This window comes from Pelodiscus sinensis, chromosome 3 (genome assembly GCF_049634645.1).
Source record: "Pelodiscus sinensis isolate JC-2024 chromosome 3, ASM4963464v1, whole genome shotgun sequence".
NCBI classification, from domain to species: domain Eukaryota; kingdom Metazoa; phylum Chordata; order Testudines; family Trionychidae; genus Pelodiscus; species Pelodiscus sinensis.
Window position 1 is genome coordinate 117,459,671 of NC_134713.1, and position 20,525 is coordinate 117,480,195.

Below are 20,525 nucleotides of genomic sequence, written 5' to 3' on the forward strand. Positions count from 1 at the left end.
GTCTTAATTGTCCAGACACACACACAGTCATATGATTGCACTGATTAATGTTACTATCAGATGCTGCTTTCATTAAGTGTGTTATAAAGATTAAACATTATTTATATCCTAGGTATATCAAACCTAAACATCCTTTGCCTACAGTTGAAAGTGATACTGCATGTACTCTTCCGATTTGAGACTTAACAGTTCAGAACAGAGCATCACTTTGAAAGCCAGAATAAAACCACCACCGTCTTTGAGACCTTTTTATTTCCCAAAATAGTTTCCGTTTGGGCATAAGATTCAATCAGAGTATTTGCAGTAATTTTATTATTTAAATATTACAGTACAATACATAAAAAAGACCCTTTATAGATAAAGCAGCAGCAAATCCAGTAGATTTTATAATCTCAGGGCAAGATACTAGAAACACTATCAGACACAATGCATACCATCATGAATAGTCCAATCCACCTGATTGCTCATTTGGTATCTTTGTGTGTAATATCTGATTGTCGTTTTGTTTTACAGCACTCAAATTGTGCTAAATATATTACTGAAACACCAAAAACACAGGTTCCTATCCTGAAGAGCGTACTAAGTAGATAGGTCATGGGTATAAAACATAAAGACAAGAAGTAACAAGAAAACCGACTGACAAGTACAAATACAAAATCATGAACTGACTTTGGTGGTGCTTGATGTATCTTGTGGATTTTTTCATGTATTATTATGTCACATGGGGATTTTGACTATACAAAGGACAAAAACGTTTCGGAAGGTGAGAAGAATGGTCAAGTCAGAGGAGCAGAAAGGTATGCAGAACTCAAATAGAGGAGGAGGAAGTAATGAGAACGAAGAAGGGGACTGGATCAGAGGATACGTAAACTTTCATCTCTGTGTCTCTGATTGGGGACGATACAAGTAAATGTCATCTGCTTGCAGTAGCTTACAATTTGAACTATCTACTCACTGGTCTCTCTTTTTTCCTCCCTTCCCCCTTTCGTTTATTCTTGGATCTGGACTTCTAATACTCCTGTCCTCTGAAGAACTGGATTGTGCCCACAAAAACTCATGATACTATCTACATGTTTTGTTAGTCTTTAGGTACTACTAGACTATTTGTTGTTTAAGGTTTTCCTGTTACAGACCAACAAGGCAACTCCTCTGAAGCTTATGAAATTAGATGGCAATCCTGCATCCAGATCACATAAATACCATTAGAATGATTGTTGATGGGTTTAGAAGAGAGGTTAAGGGCTTGTCACTGAAGAGATTTTGCATATGGCATGCCAGGTTACGAATCTACAGCACACTAGTCTGCCATGCACTAAAAGTTCCATCACGCGCTTTAACCTATTGTAGTTTCTAGCTTTAAGTTCCCATAATAGTTACAGTGTCACACTGCCATCAAAAGATACTGAAATCTTGTGTCCTGTTACAAATAGTGGTATGTCAAATCACACTATGGAACTTTTTAGTCATGGTAGGAGGATCCTCATGATCACATAGTACACGACAGCCTGGTAGGCTATAGATTCACATCCCAGCCTTCTTTTTACTAGATCTCCGAATAGAAAAGCCCTTGGTACCAAGTGGGCCTGAACACTGCTCTCTCTACAAGCAGGCACACTGACGGAGGCAGTGAGGAGAAGCTGTATCTCACAGACACAGGCCCTCAGCAACTTGTGATATCAGTCTGATATTGTCACGCTGATGGAAATCAAATTATTTTACAAATTTAAAAAAAAGAACAAGCAAACAAATGTCCGTTAGGTCTGATAGATTCCACCATGCTGTATACCATGCTACGTACGTGGTCTGAAGAAACAACACTTCTTTGGACAGGACAGTGCTAATGACCATGCACAAGATAACCATTTTCTTCTGCTGCACCTAGTAGAGGCAGGTGCAATACTGAGGTTTGGAGCTCACTCATTTAAGTCTAATCTGAGACATTATGCTCTGAACGAATACAAATTCACATAATCTTTTTAAGTTTGGCCTTTTGCGGGTGCAAGGGAACCTGTTCAAATCCAATTTTTTGCTATATAAATGTAGTTTCTTATATGTAGTGAGAGAACAAATTTAAGAATCTAGTAGAAATCTCCCTTTGAATACATTGGATAAACCCATATAAGCCTGCAAAACTGAGCCAGAACAGAGAAACATTTTTATTCTGCTTTCAATTACATTCTTATAATCTGATGGAATTAATATCATTATTATACTCAACTGGGAATTTTATGTTTACATGGCTATTTGCCTTTCATGATCCTTAAAACTTAATCTGAGTTTGATGTTATTAAGCTTATTTGAATAAAAGCATGAAGAGTGTTTTATACTACAGACATGAAGTAGATGCCTTAGGATCTGAATAGAAATGTACCATCTTAATTAATCTCAGGAAACCACAACATATAGAAAACCACAAGAAAGTTCACTGTTACCCCAATTTATTTAAAAATATCAAAATATATGAGTAAACCTACATGCACATTTCTATTTTCCTGATCATTTTGTTTGTTAATTTGTAGACTTCTAGGGGAAAGAAAGGCAGAAAATTTAGAAAAACATACAACTATTACTGGTATGCATACTAATAGCATTATTTGTTTAGTATTGAGTGTGCTTGCCATTGTACAGTATCCAACAATGCAGGTGGTCCATGAAACACACAAAGATGGGAGTAAGAATGAGGTTATATAACATGTAAGAATATGAATGAAAATTACATTAAATTAACAGAACACTGACAAGCCAAGATGATCTCTTGCAGACTTTAAAGCTAACAATTTGTTTTAAATCAATCTCCTGAACCCCAATTAAAACCGTATCTGGCCTTCTGAGATAACAGCTGAATATATGTGAAACTCAATTCAGCCAAGCAGCTGTCTCACTATTTCATTAAGTTATTAGATGTATAAAATGTGCTCTTCCACATAACTTCAGGGGTATGTCTGTCACTTACTATAAAAACCATACATACAAATCTGTCTCTTCTCAGAGGCAACTCTCCCACCTTTCCTCCATTCCAACTCCCCCAAAATAAAACCCAATAAAGCAAAGCAAAAATATCATAATAAAAGGTCCTCACATCCCATTCCATTAATGGGCCTTTCACTATAGACTCAAGGTTAGTAAACTGTTAATGGTAAAAATTGCAAGGCTGGAAGAATCAATTTAATTCTGAAACTCTGGAAGCTTAAATTTTCATCTTGTAGAAGCTAGCAGTTTTCCTATATAAAAAAGAGCTCCTTCCATCCCAGTGAACAGATCTCTGGGATGGGAGAGCATCAACATATTCCCTTCACTCAGGTAGGATAGTGGAAAGGTTGGCAGATGGTTATTCCCTCCTTTCAGCAAAGCCTATTAGGGGACAGCCTTCTCCCTCCATTAACTCCGGCTAATTAGTAGGACCCAACAGTATCACAGTCTGACTCAACTGCAGAGGCCCATGGAGTATAATTAGGAGATTTACAAGCAAAGAGATGAAGTATTTTTCTACGAAGTTCCAACAACCACTAATTTTTTGAACTTACTTTAGTGTTTACTGTCCACGCACAAAAACAAAACAAAACAAAACAAAACAAAACAAAACAAAAAAACCTCAAGCATCTTGGCTGAAATGAAAGTGCACAAACTGTGATAATTTTTTAAACTCAAATAGCTCAGTCATTATCACTTCTGAATTCTGAAATATTTCCAAGTACCAGGATTCATATTAAGGTTTAAAGGCCTGTAAAACTTGAATTGATAAATAAATAGATTCTTAATTACATGACTGTAAAAAAGAATCTATAGCCACATTACCTCACTACATTTGCTGCTGCTGTTGTTTATTTTTGGTTCATTGCATTTACTGTTGTGTGGTGATGGTTTTTTATTTTGTTTTGCTGCCTATAAATTAACAAACATCAAACTAATCTAAATCAAGTTTATCAGTATAACAACTTTTTAAAACTGTATGTTAAATTTTGGCCTCAAATCGCCACAGGTTAAATACGGAGTCTCACAAAATAAGAGTTGCTAAGAAGAAACCCTAACAACTTCCACCGGTGGTGAAAAAAATGACAGAACTACCACTTAGCTTCTTATGTACAAATACACAACCTCTACTATAAGGTCATTATCATGATGCTCATTTATTAATAAGTCTTATGGTTTACCATATTGAGGAGTGATGTACGTTATAATAAATTTTTGAAACATTTAATCAGCTAAACAATATTCTCAGTTACATGTTACTTAGCAAAACGGTTTTGGTGGATATTTTAAGTGTAAATGTAGTGTTTGATTGAAGTGCTAGGTTAAGAACCTCTGAGACCAATGTCCTATTTTTTATCAACAGAAATGATATAGCATGAGTAGCAGCAGTATAAGTTTCCCCACGATGTGCTACCAATATTCCTCAACCATCTCCTGTAAGATCCACTTCTAAGGCTAAGGGAGAACTTCAATCCTCAGGCTTAGTCAGCCATGGTGGGTCTACACTGCACCCGTAGCTTAAAATAAGTTATGCAATTTGAGCTACAAATTGTGTAGCTTGTTTCAAGTCAATTTTGAAATAGCTCTGTCCACACAGTACCACATTATGAAGTAATCCGCTATTCCGAAACATCCCTTACAGGTTTACAGGGATGTTGGAATAGTGAGCCCATTATATTTTGAAATAACGGGCTTGCTGTGAAGACATCGGATAGCTATTTCGGGATACCTCTGGTATCCCAAAATAGCACTGCAGTGTAGATGTAGCCTCATTGGCCTTTCTGATGAGACCGATACTAAAGGAATCATTTAAAGCCAGTTCCCATTATGATTGCTATGCTATAGCCATTAGGAACCCGGTAAACTACCAAATACATCTCACATAAGCAGTCATTAGATGACAAAAAAAAGTTTCCTTGAGCTGCATTTGAACAGGAGACCTGTTTTATTAACAACTAGTGAGACTCTCAGTTGTTCTTTTTCTTTTTAAAAAACACTCAGTTAAGCAAAACAGATTTTTAAAACACTTTTTTATTTCACAAAGATAAAAGCCACATTTTGCAGGTAGATTGAGTTTAGGATTAAAGTAAGTGCAGGTGATACACTTCCCATTATTATTATTATTTTAATTACAGGGGATGTGATCTTGCCCTGTTCCATTCACAGAAAGTTTTGTAGCTCATTTCACTGGAAGAAAGAATAGGCCCAGAAAATGCTGAATGGAAAATTATTTAATGTCCAATTAGTATTAATTAAATGGATGCATCAGTAATAAACTATTATTGTATGCTTTGGTGCCAAAGAAGACATTTCTATTCAAAATAATTGTATATTAAGCAAGTTGATATTATGTGAGCTTAAGTATATCTGCTTCTCACATTCTCTTCCATTTGGCAATAGAGGAAGGGTAGATTATTTTGTGTGTTGTTTGTTAAAGGACATAGCAACCCAACATAAGAACATATCCAGACTCCTATACAATAAAATTATAGGGGAAATGGATATCAAGGACTGTGCCTTAAATGAACAAAACTAAGCTCAACAGAAATGATGATAAACACAACTAAACAAACCACATTAATACTGGAAAATATTCCCAGTGGAAAGGGTTGGAATTTTAAAATGCCCAAATTGAAGAACCAGGCAGATGTTATCACGCTAAATGCTTCCACAGTTAAAGCCAATTGTATCCTGTGTTTGAACACAAGTGCAAGCAATCCCACTGCTTGCAGTAGGCTGGGGGTGGGTGGAGAACAAAAAATAATTTCTTGCATTTTTAACATTGACCACTCATGATTTATCAAAAGCGCTCTGCATTTTTCTACTATATGGTATTAAATATGCTGGGATAACCGATATAAATGTTATTAAACTAACATGAAAATAACATATTTGTAAATTTTAAACAATTTGTAACATAGCTGATAATTTTGGTGACCCATGATAAACTAATCACTTACGGATTGTGAAGCTGAATGATTGGAGTACTATATATTACCATGATTAAAAGTTGTGATTAAATTCCAAACTAGTTGGTATATTTTCTGGGTTTGTTTTTAAGATGGAGACTACCATTTCTAAATGTATTTAATTGCTGGAGGCTTTATTATTGAGAAATGTGGGAAATAAAGATTTTTGTCTCTGCATATACAAAGAATATATAATGGCAGAAATAATTTTAGTGGTTTTTGGGGTCCCCAGCATGAGATTCCTTAAAGTGACTGATTTTCAAAGAATGGGTGCACTGTGCTTTTACAAAAAAACAGTGATATATAAGCTGTATCCATTTGGCCATACAAAAATGGAGACAACTAGAATCATTAGTCACTTGGGAAAATTTACTCCAGCTTTTTAATATCTGTAATTTTCCCTTCTATGTAAAGACACTAGATGGCAGTGCATATCTAGCTAGTACAATAATTTCTACATACTGTAGGAATTCTGGAGTAATAGTTCTATTACATCCACCCTCAAGCACACAATATGTACACATATCTGTGGCCTCTAACAATTCTCTTTACAACAAAGCTGTTGTGAATCACCATCTGAAGGGAGGATGATTGGTTTGTCATAGCAATTTACAGCATCAGGAAACAGATAATGCTCATAAGATAAAGTAAAAACTAATTTAAGTGTCTTGCTATTACATTTCAAAAATGAAATGGGCCCAAACCTGCATATCCTTACACTAATGAGTATAGTATTATAATTAACCATTGTAGAATTAATCACAGGAATAAACTGCATGCATAAGAAAGCATTTGCAGGGAATGCTCATATATTAATATATAAATACTGCAGCTGTGAAACAAAACAAAACATTTTGGGAACATTCACACACAGAGGCCCCAAACTAGAAGCATGTGCTTAAGTCCTTTCCTATATACTACTTAGGAACATGAGTAAATCCCACCACAGTCAACAGAACTTAATCAAGGCTTTCATGTTCAGCACATGATTAAATGCTACGCTTAATTAAGACCATAATTACAAAAGTCACTGCATAACTTTGTATGTAATTCCTTGTTTTGGATAATAAAACAAAGGGAACAAAATAGGATAAAAGTATTTTCCCTGAGAGTTTCCCTGAGAGTTCCATTTGCTCACAAGGCTGTTCCAGTCTCCAAAGTAAACATAATTAACTGGTATTTTCAAATGTGTGTTATGAGCCCTTAATACAGAATTGTCTTATTTATAATCATACCAGCCTATCAGACAAACTTGTAAGTAGATCATTTCATAGATTAGTCAGGACAGGGGCACAGGATATGTGCACATGGGAGAGGGGGGGTTACCAGACACAAAGAGCCCTTTACACTCTTCCAGACAAGTGTATGAAGCAGCAGAATTTTGCTGCTTGCACTTCCTGAGTACATAGTGAAAGGAGTGTTAGCACTGCCAGCAGTTCTGAACAACCCAATGCGCATATCCCCTTTGGCATTCGATAGAGGCCAAGGGTTTGTGTGAAAAAGCACAGTGAACACTTTAAACTGGTGTAGCACCTACCACCTCAGAAATCCTATGTCAGAGATCCTGGGAGCAATCTACTTGACTCTTTTCTCAGTCAGAAAATGCCATGGGCACATTGCATCACCACACAACTCCAACATACCTTTAATGAAAAAGTCCTGCAGAATTTAATATGGATAAAGCCAACAAGGTTATACAGAAATTACTCCGAAAACTTATGGAATTGTGCACATGGACAATTAGGACTCAACTATTTAACATACATTTTTAACAATCTTATGAAATTCAAGAGCAGGGATATAATGTCCTATTCAGTTCTGTATGATGCTTAAAACAGTTACATGAATACATCTTGTTCTGTTAAATTATACAGAACTTTTCTCCATTACTGAGATGCCTATTTAGAAACCATTGTGACATCTGTATTGCGCACGCAGCAGAATATGGCAGACAAGACTAATTCAGAGCTTTCTTTTCAGTTAGATAAATATGCATTAATATTTTTAAAAAGCATATTCATTTTGCCATATCCAAATACAAATATATATCTGAAACAAGGACATTTTCTTATGTGGTTTGGCCAATATAATATATGAATTTATGCAAAGGTAGTTATTGGAAATCTAATACTAAAATGCTTCTCTCTGACTAGCAACTTTGCATGTCATGATTCCCACAGTGAGCTTTATAGCAGCTATAAACTGTACAAATAAGGATTAATAACAGAATCCCCAGCTTAAGGGAATGGTCAGCGTCACTTTTCCCTTGATCCTGACTTTGTAAATCCTTACAGGCCCTACAGCTCACAGGCCACAAGTGGCCCACTGGGGATCCAACTGTGCCCTGTGGATCTCCTGGCTGCCCCCCATCCTCCACATGCCTCACGAACTGGGGCATCAGAACCCCACACTTATCTGCTCCTTCCCCACCCTCCCAGCATTTTAGGAGGTGCCCCGAATCACCTGATTCATGCTCTGTCTCTGCTTCTTCCCCTCGCGCCCAGAACTGGAAAGCTGAAAAGCTGCAAATCAGCTGTTCATGGTGTTCCAGCTCTGGTAGGATGCGGGAGGAGTAGGGGCAGAGTGGGAATCAGGCAATTAGGGCACTCTGAAAGTGCTAGGATGGAGAGGGAGGAGCAGGTAAGTGAGAGGCTCCGGTGCCCCAGTGTACGAGAAGCATGTGGGCAGAGGGGCTAGCCAGGAGGGCCGCAGGTAGAACCCTAGTGAGACACAGGGCTGCTGCAGCACAGTGAGATGAAGAAGGACCGCTCATATGGCCCAACCACTATTTGCGGTTGCCCATCCCTGCCTTAGATGATATCACAGCACACATTATTGGAGGGTTGTACCACCAGTTGCAAAACAACATTGGAGCACGGGGTATCAGAATTCCTAGGTTTTTATAAAGCACCAACCCTCCACTGCCCAGAAACAGACATACATGCAAGCTCACACACATAGTGCAGTCAACAGTCAAAAATTCTCAATTACAGCTTCAAAAACCAGAGTGTTATGAGGCTCAAACAAAGATTGGTTTACTACTAAAGTAGTCATCCTTGACTGTTGAGATGAACAATCAAAAATTAGAGGCCACTTTTGAATGTGTAGGTGCAAATATTTGTGTGTGCTTCACTCATCTAAATTAAGGAACTTGCATCATTTTGCATTTATATATGCTACACAGAAGAGCACAGCATAATACTAGAAGTTTTAACTGTGCAACAGAAATAACTAAACCAAACCGCCAAAGGGGATATTTTCAAACACACAAATGGCAATGAGAGATACCTACCCTCCACTGAAAGTCAATGGTTGTTAGACACCTCACTACCATTTGTGCCTTTGAAAATGTAACTCTCTAAAAACCTCAATACTTAGGGGTAGGGTAGGACAAAAATATTATAAGTCTGGTACACAGGAAACAAGGATCTCCAAATTAATTGTTAGTTACAATGTCTTACAAAAGAAGTCTACTGAATTATTATGAAGTGACAGAAGTACACTATGGACCTAATCTAAAGCCATTGAAGTGAACAGAAAAATCTCACACTGGTTTTGATGGCATTTGGATCAAGCCCTACATGAGCAAATGAAAGCCATTCCATTGTGGGGTATTATCATCACGTTTCTGTGGCTGTGTCCAGACTCAGGGGTTTTTTCGGGAAAAGTAGCCTTTTTCCGAAAAAACTTCACCTGCGTCTAGACTGCAGCCACGTTCTTTCGAAATTAAATCGAAAGAACGCGGCTTTTCTTTCGACGGCGGTAAACCTCATTTCACGAGGAAGAACGCCTTCTTTCGAAAGTGCTTCTTTCGAAAGAAGGCGTTCTTGAATGTAAATAGGGCTTCTTCGAAAGAGAGCATCCAGACTCACTGGGTGCTTTCTTTCGAAAAAGCACCTTGCTCTTTCGAAAGTTCCGCGTGCAGTCTAGACGCTCTCTTTCGAAAGAGGCTTGCAGTCTAGACATAGCCACAATGTAATCAATGTGTATTTTTCAATGGTAGGGTTAATTATAATGGAGTGCATTATCTTGTTGGTCTAAAAAGCTATAAAAAGAGCAAAGGTCAGATTGCCCATAGCCTCATGTCGGGTGCTCAAGAGGTCATAAGGCATCCCTCTCTATCTTGTACATCCTATGCTGAAGATGGGCAAAATCTGATATCTTGAGTTGTAAGGTTAATACTACCAGGCTGTGTCTACACTGGCCCCTTCTTCGGAATAGCCATGCTAATTTAGAACTTTGGAATAGGGAAATCCGCGGGGGATTTAAATATCCCCCGCGGTATTTAAATAAACATGGCCGCCGCTTTTTTTCCTGCTTGGGGAAACTTGCAAGTAGGAATAAGAGATCCTCCGGAATAGGGCTTTATTCCGGAAGATCGCTCCAGTCTGGACACTTTTTTCCGGCTTTTCCCCAAGCCGGAAAAAAAGCGGCAGCCATGTTTATTTAAATCCCACAGGGGATATTTAAATCCCCCACGGATTTCCCTATTCCAAAGTTCTAAATTAGCATGGCTATTCCGAAGAAGGGGCCAGTGTAGACACAGCCCTATAGTTTTTGCAAAGAGGAAGTGGAGGAAGTAGGGCAGTTCTCAGAGAGCACGGACACGAGCACAGCTGGCCAGCCATCCACATACTCTGTTCTAAGTGAAGGCTAACCTTCCTGTGAGCTCAATGGAGATTTGCATTGCTCTCAAACTGGAACACTGATTAAATGCCAGAATTGGGCAGAAAAAAATGAAGATTATATTCACAGTAGGTGGGTAATGTTTGGTGAAGCATATGGGAAAATTATGTGTTTTGCAAAAATTGCTACGTTATAAAAGTCTCTCAGAACAGGATTGATTTCTGAACAGTAAAATGGGTTATATTTATTCGACCAAATCTTTATTAAAAGGAGTGAATTAGAACCCAAAATTTAGATTAATTTCTTACTTTGAAAGAGCTTCCGTAGGACGTGTAATTCACACCTTTGAATAGGACACCATCGACTAGTCTATTTTTAACAAATGAGTTAAAAGTACTTTCAGCCCCCTGTGAGTTTGTGCACCTTTACAATCATGCTTTCTTATTAAAGAAAAATAGTTGACTATTGCATAAGATTCAACTAAAACAATGGAGAAAAAATGTTTTGCCGCTCTAATCAGTTGCACTTTTAAGAAGCAGAGGTATTTCTTATATCAACAGTAGACATACATTTTTTCAGACAAAAGTATGATTTTTAACTTGATGTTGTCGCTGCCTGCAATTTTGTCAAGTCTTATGTGATGGTATCTGGATAGCATTGCCAAGAAAAATTTTTTTACTTAATGTAATGCATTCTAAATACCACAGCAAAATAGTAATTATGCAACTAACAACACTGGACTAAACCCATTCCCATTATAACTGTTGTAGCCAATTAATTTACATCACAAATTAATTTGTCTCACTCATTTTAAATGCATGTGATTTATTTCTTCATGTTAATCAAAGCCTAAGTTTGAAATTTAGGTCACTTCAATTCAAACTACAGTTGACAGAGAAATTGATTAAATTTAGAAATCAGAAATTTAGCAAAATAAAAAGAATAAGTCACATTTAGAAGAAATCAATTTCTCTATCAACTATAGTTTGAAATTCAAGTGACCTAAATTTCAAGAGATGAGAACATCTCTGGATAAATGCCTAGACTTGGACTTGACCAAGGGAAATCTGTATAAGAATAGTCATGCAGCTTCATAAGAACATAAAAATGGCCACGATGGATCAGACCAACATTCACTTAGTTCAGTATATCCTGTATTCCAACAGTGGCCAGCTGCTTCAGAGGGAATGAATGAAACAGGGCAATTATTGAGTTATCTATTCCCCTGTTGTCCATTCCCAGCTTTTAGCAATTAGGGACAACTAGAGGATGCAGTTGCGTCAGTGACCATCTTGGCTAATAGACATTGATGGAACTATCCTCCATCAACCTTTGTTTGGACCCAGTTACACTTCTGGCCTTCATAAAATTCCCAAACAATGAGTTCCACAGGTTGACTGTGCATCATGTGAAGAAGTACTGCCTTTTGTTTTAAAACTGCTGCTTTCTATTAATGAAGTTGCTAGACTTTAAAGAAAGAATAGCACATCATCTGTAAAACTAAAAAATACGGACTAAAAACCAAGGCCTTTGGACACTCATTGCAAAAAAATACCTTTATTTTTCACTTAATTCATCAACACTGCATCTACACAAACAAAAATAATGCAAGATTAAAATCCAGCACTTAGCTAGCACTTGCTTCCAAATGACATACAAAATAAGATTTATAGTACTGTATATTGGGGAAGTGGAAAATGCACTTTTAGTTAACTATACAGAAAAGCAGCATCCAAATCCAGAATACTTACATTATTGCATTCTCCCAGGAAATATAGTGCAAATCCATCAGCTTTTGTAGCTGTCAAAGTAATAATAAAGAAGTAATTGTACTCAGAGGGAGAATCAAACTTTTGCATGCTCTCCAAAGTGAAACCATATACTCATTCCACTTAGGACAATCAGCTAAACTTCTGAAGATGAAACACCATTCCTGTGTCCCCTGAAACTATACAGAAACCCCGTGAAATTAGTGGCTCTGATAGTACTGTTTTCCCTCATATTTATATATTTGAGACATAATTTGAAGCTGCAGCCTGATAAACTTACCTAGTCTTTACTCTATTTCTACTGAATATTATATTGCATGGATTCATATGACAGCATAAAAATTAAGTAAAAATACCCATTCCCTCATAATATAGAACATTTGCCATCAATAGAAGAAAATTTGTTTCCCCCATGTACAGAGCATAAACTATCTCTTTTCTTGCCTTAAGACACAGAAGCATGGCAAAACAATGAATAAGCCTCAGATGCTGCCACTAAGTATGTATGATAGGATTTTTTTCTAGTTTTACAACATGTGGAGGCCTATGTTTTTCATAGCTGTTCTATACTAAATACATTAAGACACTCCAGGGAGTAAGTATCTGCTGGCAATTACTGCAAGACTCAGGTGGTGTTGTGAGGCATAAGGCCAAAGGCTGAGTGTTTAAGCAAGAAAAAGTGCAATAATCCCTTAGAAATAAACCATCAGAGGTATCTTATTGCTAAAACAAAAAACAACTCTCAGAAACAGAAGAACAAAGCAAACCTGTGCTTTTGTACTCAGCATTACATAACAGACTTAGTGCTGAGTACAAGGGGACTTCTCTGTCAGTAATGCTAGCTCCTACAAATACACAGTAGGGATGCAAATGGTTAACCAGTTGACCATTAAGATTCAGCCTTAACAGGTGAGGTTTACGAGGTCATGTTAACTGGGGTAGGGGACTGGAGCATCTGGGGCTATTCCAGTCTCATGGGGCCTTCTGTGGGCAGGGGTGCTCTAGTCAGTGAACATTATGTTTAAACAGTTAACCAATTAAGCATGGGTCTGAATGATTTCCTCACTTTTATGAGTAAGTATAACACTCCAGGCAATGCATTTCAGGGAAATGATTAAGGGGGCAGGTAAAGTCAGTTGACATTCTACTTGGCTACGTCTACACTGGCCACAATTTCCGGAAAAGCCACGCAAATCAGGTAAGTCAGGATAGGGAAATCCGCGGGGGATTTAAATATCCCCCGCGGATTTAAATAAACATGTCCGCCGCTTTTTTTCTGGCTTGGGGAAAAGCCGGAAAAAAAGCGTCTAGACTGGTGCGATCCTCCAGTCCAGTCCAGTCTAGACGCGTTTTTTCCAGCTTTTCCCCAAGCCGGAAAAAAAGCGGCGGACATGTTTATTTAAATCCGCGGGGGATATTTAAATCCCCCGCGGATTTCCCTATCCTGACTTACCTGATTTGCATGACTTTTCCGGAAATTGTGGCCAGTGTAGACGTAGTCCTTGTGTTTGACAAGATCAAAAACTCATTGTGTGATTGTTTAATTATTGACATGGACATAAATAATATCAGCATCAGTAAGTGAGAAGCTCATTTGTATTTGAGTTCCAAAGTTAATCCTAGAGAAAACTTTATGGCCGCGTCTAGACTGGCAAGATCGGCAAAAATGGCGATCGGGGCTTTCTTGTGCAAAACTGCGTCTAGATTGGCAAGGACGCTTTTCCGCAAAAAGTGCTTTTGCGGAAAAGCGTCCGTGCCAATTTAGACGCTCTTTTCCGCAAATGCTTTTAACGGAAAAACTTTTCCATTAAAAGCATTTGCAGAAAATCATGCCAGTCTAGATGTAGCGATCCTGTAATGTCCTATATGTCTATTGGACATTACAGGAAAGAAAATTAAGGTAAGTTAAGGAAAGAAAACCTATTCTCTAGTCTACTATGACTATGGAAGGATGTGCTGTTTTCTGTCTCTCCTCCAGCTTCTCATTTGCTCTCTAACATAAACCAGTACTGAACAGCTCAGAGTTGAATCAGAACTTATCAATCCATTCAAGTGACAGTTAACAAATACAGTCCATTTGAAACAAAATACACGTGAAATACAAGTAGAAAAACCAGCTTCATGTTACAAAGTACCAGAGCAGCAGGGATGCAGGGGATGCTGCTGCTACCATGTATGCCTAGTCAGATGTTTCAATGTTAAATCTGTTTGTATTCAAACCAGTTAAAATTTGGAGAAGGAAAGGGGGAATGATGGAAGCTTTACATTTTACAGGAAATACATTTCATTTTTATTCTTGGTCAATATTCTTTTTCATAAAGAAACACTTATATCAAATAAAAAATGCTGTTACTCTATAGAGTTATATGTTATCATGGACAAAAAGATACATCCAAATCACCTCACTTCTGTTAAAGAAGCAGTCAAGATTTGCAATAATATTACTGGCAACTTATTTTATGACTTTCCAAATCAATCTGGCAGGCAATACCAAAGCCAGAATAATCTATCAAGTGGTTTACTTTGCAGTTGGGACTCATCCTGCAACTGGACTCACAGCTGGGTAGACCATCAATGGAGCAAGGGCTACTTGGTGTGGATGCAATTGCAGGATGGTGTACCTACCACGTATAGCTATTCTGTAATAATTATTTGTATTTATTAAATAGCACAAGTAATGCACAGAATTCCATGACGAGGCTTCAAATAAAGGGTATCAAATCCTTTTTCTTACCTATTTTAATAATGCTGCTCAGTTCATATAAAAGTAGTTGGTTGTCTCCACCTGTATCCAACCGTTGTTCTATATAGCTGTTCAGTTCATATACCACCCCTTGCATATTCGTATCCTGGTACTATTGAACCAAAAAGGGAAACCCAGTTTAGAACAAATATATTCTACAGTTTGAAAAAAAGTGTTCTCAGCATACATATATAAAAATACACAGTGTGTAATAAACAGGAATATATCTAATCAATCTTCCACTGTTAGCCCTAACCCAAATGCCTGAATATTTACGCGAAGGTCATGTGACAATAATTAGCATTCGATGCTATGGTGAGCTAGTCAATTGTTCCAAATGTATTGTGCTAAATGAATGATTAATTATTACTTGGGTATACATGGCCAGAATCATATGATCATATCTCAAGAAACTGAGATGTGTGACAGTCATTAAGCAGGTACCCGTCACATGCTTCCTCTAACCACCTTCCCCCATTTTAAACAAGACTGCTACTTTTGCCTCTACCTTCTGCCTTCATTAACTACTTCTGTAGTACTCCAAATGCTGCGTGTGTGTTTTCCCCTCACAGCCTCATATGTATCTACACCTTGGAGACTCAATTGTGTCCTAGAATCCTTTCCAGCAGTTGTCACAGCTTCCTGACTACTGATACTGAGGATGCTGGAGTGCAGTGAAACCCCAGAATGTTGGTAGATGAGGCATTACTTTTGTAGTGGGAAACATCAGAATTTTGAGGAACTGGCACAAGCAACTCAGCCCTTGAAATACTGGATTAGCTGACACAAAGTATTCTGTGTTGTATCCAAGTTATACAAAAAGTTACAGAAATAGTAGAAATAAACGGATAGTAGGAATCCGTTGCAAATAAATATGAAAGAGAGAACTCAGAGGGAGAAGAAATTAAATGCAATAATTAAGACACTGACGTGGAAGCAGTGGGGAAGCTGGTTGCTGTCAAAGTTGCTTGTATGAAGAAATGAAGAGTTCCTACAAAAAATTTCTGTAACCTCCAACCCCACTTATGTACTATAATACTGTGGGGAAAAGGAGGTGCAGCCTCACATGGGCGTCAGGTTTGTATAATTTTTGGTGGTGCCCCATTAGCCACACCCCCGACTGCTGTTAACCATGCCCCTGACCCGTTTGCCACACCCCTGACCCCTCCGTTAGCCATACCCCCTGAACCTCCGTTAGCCAAGCTCCCTGACCCCTGTTAGCCAGGCCTCTGGAGGTAACACGCTTGGGGCAAGATGGACACATGACCAGAAGTAAAAGGTGTCATGTCACCCCTCTCGAAGGACTTTTCCCACCATCCTCCTACCAACAGGGATTAGTTTGGCCCCCACTAAACCTCCCTCAGGCAACTATCCTGCAATTGCATTAACCCAATGTGTGTGACATTAACTCAGGGGCATAGAGGCTGGGGAAAGTGTTTCTTCTAAGGCTATGTCTACACTCATGGCTTCTTGCACAAGTACAGCCATTCTTGCACAAGAGCCCGCAGAGCATCCACACTGCCCTTCCTTGCTCAAGGAAATTTACAGTATGGAGCCAGGGCTGCCATGAACAGGGGCTGCTGCCGGAGCAGACTCCCCTATGCCCCTGCTGCCTCTGATAGAGGTTGTGGCGGGGGTGAGGAGCAGGCAGCACCATGGAGACTGTGCTGGGGGAACCAGTTTTTAAGCCAGCTCCCCCCAGCACCTGCTCTTACCCTGCCCCCCTTGCTGCCTCTCATACAGACGCAGCGTGGGGGGTGAAAGGGGAGAAGTGAATCATCGAAACTCCATTCGATTACTCACATCCCTACAAGAGACAAGCATCCATTTCCCAGGTGCTAGTGTAAATATACAGCAAATTCTCCTGGGGCGTGGTACCCTAGCAAACACAGCATCATAAATGGCAGTACATGACTGTGAGCATATGTTCAGGATAATAAACAAAACTAGTGAGGCAGTTACTGGAGAGAAGGGAGGAAGCCCAGAGTACAGTAAATTAAGTTACTAAGCCAATAATAAAACAATCCCCCCGCCTCACCCACACACAAAAAAGAGCAGAAGATGAAATGTGCACAAATTAACTCTTTGTGAAAAAGCTCTAGGTTCCATTCTTATGTCAGCTCACTCTGTAGCCCCAAATGTGATTAGGTCAGACCAATACTAGTATTACTAAGGATTATGCTGTAGATTCTGAGCATCACAATCTGTGAATAAACATGTGAATAAACCTGTGAACATGAATAAACAGAGCTGCATTTATATTCTGGTACATAGCCTTTCTATCTGCTTCTTTTGGGTATGTAGGCATGTTTGACTAACCATTCTCATTGATAGATTCACCATACAGTTTATGCTGTGCAACCCAGAACACTACGTACTATTGTTTCTGATATTGCTTTCTTGCACAGATTCCTACTATTTGTATAATTCCCTCCACACTTTCTGCCATGAATAGAGAACATATGACCCTATACATCTATGAAGCATTTGGTTTCCTCATTTCAAAATAAGTAAATGCTTGCTAAATGAATAGTATCAAGTGGCCCCCGACTTGCGCATTGCAAGGCAGGGGCGTTGTAACTCGAACCCGCATTTACGATAGGCACTGTGTGCCATTGTAAATGCGGGCCAAGGATGTAAGTCGGGGGGTTTCGGCTCCTTCTACACTTACAAAAATGGTCATAAGAGTAGGGGGGTCGCAACTCGGGCCGTCGTAACTTCGGGGTTTCCTGTAATTCCCAGCAGCCTTCTTTAAACTGAGCATTTGTCCTCAGTGGAACTTAATAGTGACCGAAAGTGCAGATAGAAGACAAATTCATTGTTTGATCCATAACCTCTTCTTAACTACCTTAACACGGTGTTCATCTATTGCTTCAACAGACATAGCAAGGTTGCAATTCAAATCATCATAATTCAAATCATCTGGACAAACTAGGGAAATGGTCTGAGGTAAACAGGATGAAGTTTAATAAGGACAAATGCAAAATACTCCACTTAGGTAGGAACAATCAGTTTCACACATACAGAATGGGACCACAAACTAAATATGAGTCAACAGTGTGACACTGTTGAAAAAAAAGCAAACATGATTCTGGGGTGCATTAACAGGAGTGTTGTGAGCAAGACACAAGAAGTAATTCTTCCGCTCTACTCTGCACTGATTAGGCCTCCAAGTACTCTGTCTGGTTCTGGGCACCATGTTTCAAGAAAGATGTGGAAAAATTGGAGAAGGCCCAGAGAAGAGGAACAAAAATTATTAAAGGTCTAGAAAGACCTATGGGGGAAGACTGAAAGAACTGGGCTTGTTTGGTTTAAAAAAGAAAAGACAGAGAGAACATATCAGTGAGGGAACATATCAGTTTTCTAGTATTTAAAAGGGTGTTACAAGGAGGAGGGAGAACATTTTTTTCTCTTTGGCCTCTGATAAGACAAGAAGCAATGGGCTTAACCTGCAGCAAGGGAGGTTTAGGTTGGACATTAAGTACAATTTCCTAGATGTTAGGGTAGTTAAACATAGGACTAAATTGCCTGGGAGGTTGTGAAATTTCCATCTCTGGAGATATTTAAGAGCAGGTTAGACAGACATCTATCAGAGATGATCTAAATGGTGCTTGGTCCTCCTGTGAGGGCAAGGGACTGGACTTGATGATCTCTCAGGGTCCCTTCCAGTCTAGTATTCTATGATTCTATGTTATAATGTATGATACCTGCAGGCAGGCACTTTCTTTCTAGATCAGAAAATTTCAGTGGGGGATGTGGAAATGCTCAGTGATCCCACTTACCTCCTTCAGCTCTGGCTCATGAAGCCTTACACGGGGCACTTGGACAGCAGTAAGGAGTGGTTCAACAATAGACTAAGCCGAAGCTTCATGGATGTGAATAGTTGCTGAATGTGCCTTTGACAAACTGAACGAGAGATGGAGATGTCCCTGTGGCAGGCTGGACCTTTTGGAGGAATATATTCCCAACGTGGTGGCCACAAGCTTCCATAATTTGTGTGAGAATAAGGGTGAAGTGTTTGCCCATGTTTGCCTGACACTCAAGCTGCTAGAGGAGCCCTTAGGGTGGCCATCAATATCAGAGAGGCTCTGAGGAACCACTTTGACAATGAAGGATGCTAACATTTCTGTGTGTTGGGGTTGCTTCCCTATCTCATCCTATTGCTCATCCTTCAGTGAGGCATTCTCATGAAACCAAGTGATATTACAGGCTTCCACAAGGGCCAGAGCAATTGGTGTGGGTTGTGTCACACAAAAGCTCATGGAACAATACATCACAACAGTCTTTATTGGCGTCTTTCAATCAGGATGCTCGGTGGTAAGGGATGATAAGAATTTTTGGAAAACCTCACAATGGTATTAACTTCCAGCTATGAAAGTCTCAGCAGTTTTGCTGGGGAGTGGAGTGTGCTGGGAAAAAAACATTACCTGATTGTGAAAATTAGTGTGTGGTCATAAACAGAGGATTGCTGGACAATGAATTTGCATGTGCAGTTATGGAGGCTGATGTGTGGGTGCAGAGGGATAGTTTCTGTGAAAAGAATCCTGCATGTGCTGACAGAGAGGCCTTTGGTTTTGTTTGTTCTGCATCTTGATAACACATTCCACACATCTCATGTTGGTCTTCCATGAGCTTTAGCATGCACTCAGTGATTTCAGTTATGACTTGCATCTCCCTAGCTCTTCTTTGCTGCCTTTTCTTAGTTTGAAGCACTGAATGCTGGAACACATCCTTGACCAGATCTTCCATTGTCCTCCAAGATTTTTTCCTTAGTTGACAGAGTCTGTCTGATTGGGAACATGCCTGACTTCTCAAGGTCTGCTCTGGAAAAGTAACCATTAACAACAGAGTGACTGTACTTTTCCTGATAAAGTACACTGAACTAGAGCAACTTAATGTCCTGCATGGTCACTGCCTGCATTACTCCCCTCTTCCCCTGCCTGCACAGAAGTTTACCATGCATATCTTCATGACCTTGCGTGTCTTCACTTATTTTATGTTCTATATCAATTTGCTGAGAGTCTTCATAAACCTAGCAACTTGAAAACAATTCCTTGCTGCCTGGTGCACACATTGTCACCGGACTGAGCCAAACCTCCTCATCCACTTCCATTTCTTCATCAATAATGTCTGCTTCTGGGATAACTCCTGTTTCTGACATTGCTATGGGAAGTATCTACACACTCCTTGCGTATGGACATGGAGTCCCCACCCAGGATTGCATCCAGTTTTGTATAAAAATGGCATGCTTTGGATACAGTACCAGACTGACTATGTGCCTCTTTTTCTTGGCTCCACATTGCAGGGTGTCTTGATTATACCCCTTCATACAAAGGGCTCGAGACACGTGACCATGTATACGTCACAGTTCCTACTGGTCACTTACAGCAGTGATTGCACCAATTCTTCACCCCACACACTGATAAGATCCAAAAGCTCTGGGGTGCT

General features: G+C 39.2%; 1 protein-coding gene across 13 annotated transcripts in view; it reads right to left on the bottom strand.

Annotated features, from left to right (window-relative positions):
- Positions 1 to 20,525, bottom strand: part of PDE10A (phosphodiesterase 10A) — a 562,198-nt gene that overhangs the window by 67,905 nt on the left and 473,768 nt on the right. For all 13 annotated transcript variants that reach the window (XM_075924600.1, XM_025179482.2, XM_075924597.1 and 10 more), the window contains 2 exons: positions 15,069 to 15,189; positions 12,317 to 12,366 (listed from right to left, as the gene is read on the bottom strand). In XM_075924600.1, the coding sequence (XP_075780715.1) occupies positions 12,317 to 12,366; positions 15,069 to 15,174 (156 nt within the window). In that variant the 5' untranslated portion in view covers positions 15,175 to 15,189. The remainder of the gene's footprint in view (positions 1 to 12,316; positions 12,367 to 15,068; positions 15,190 to 20,525) is intronic.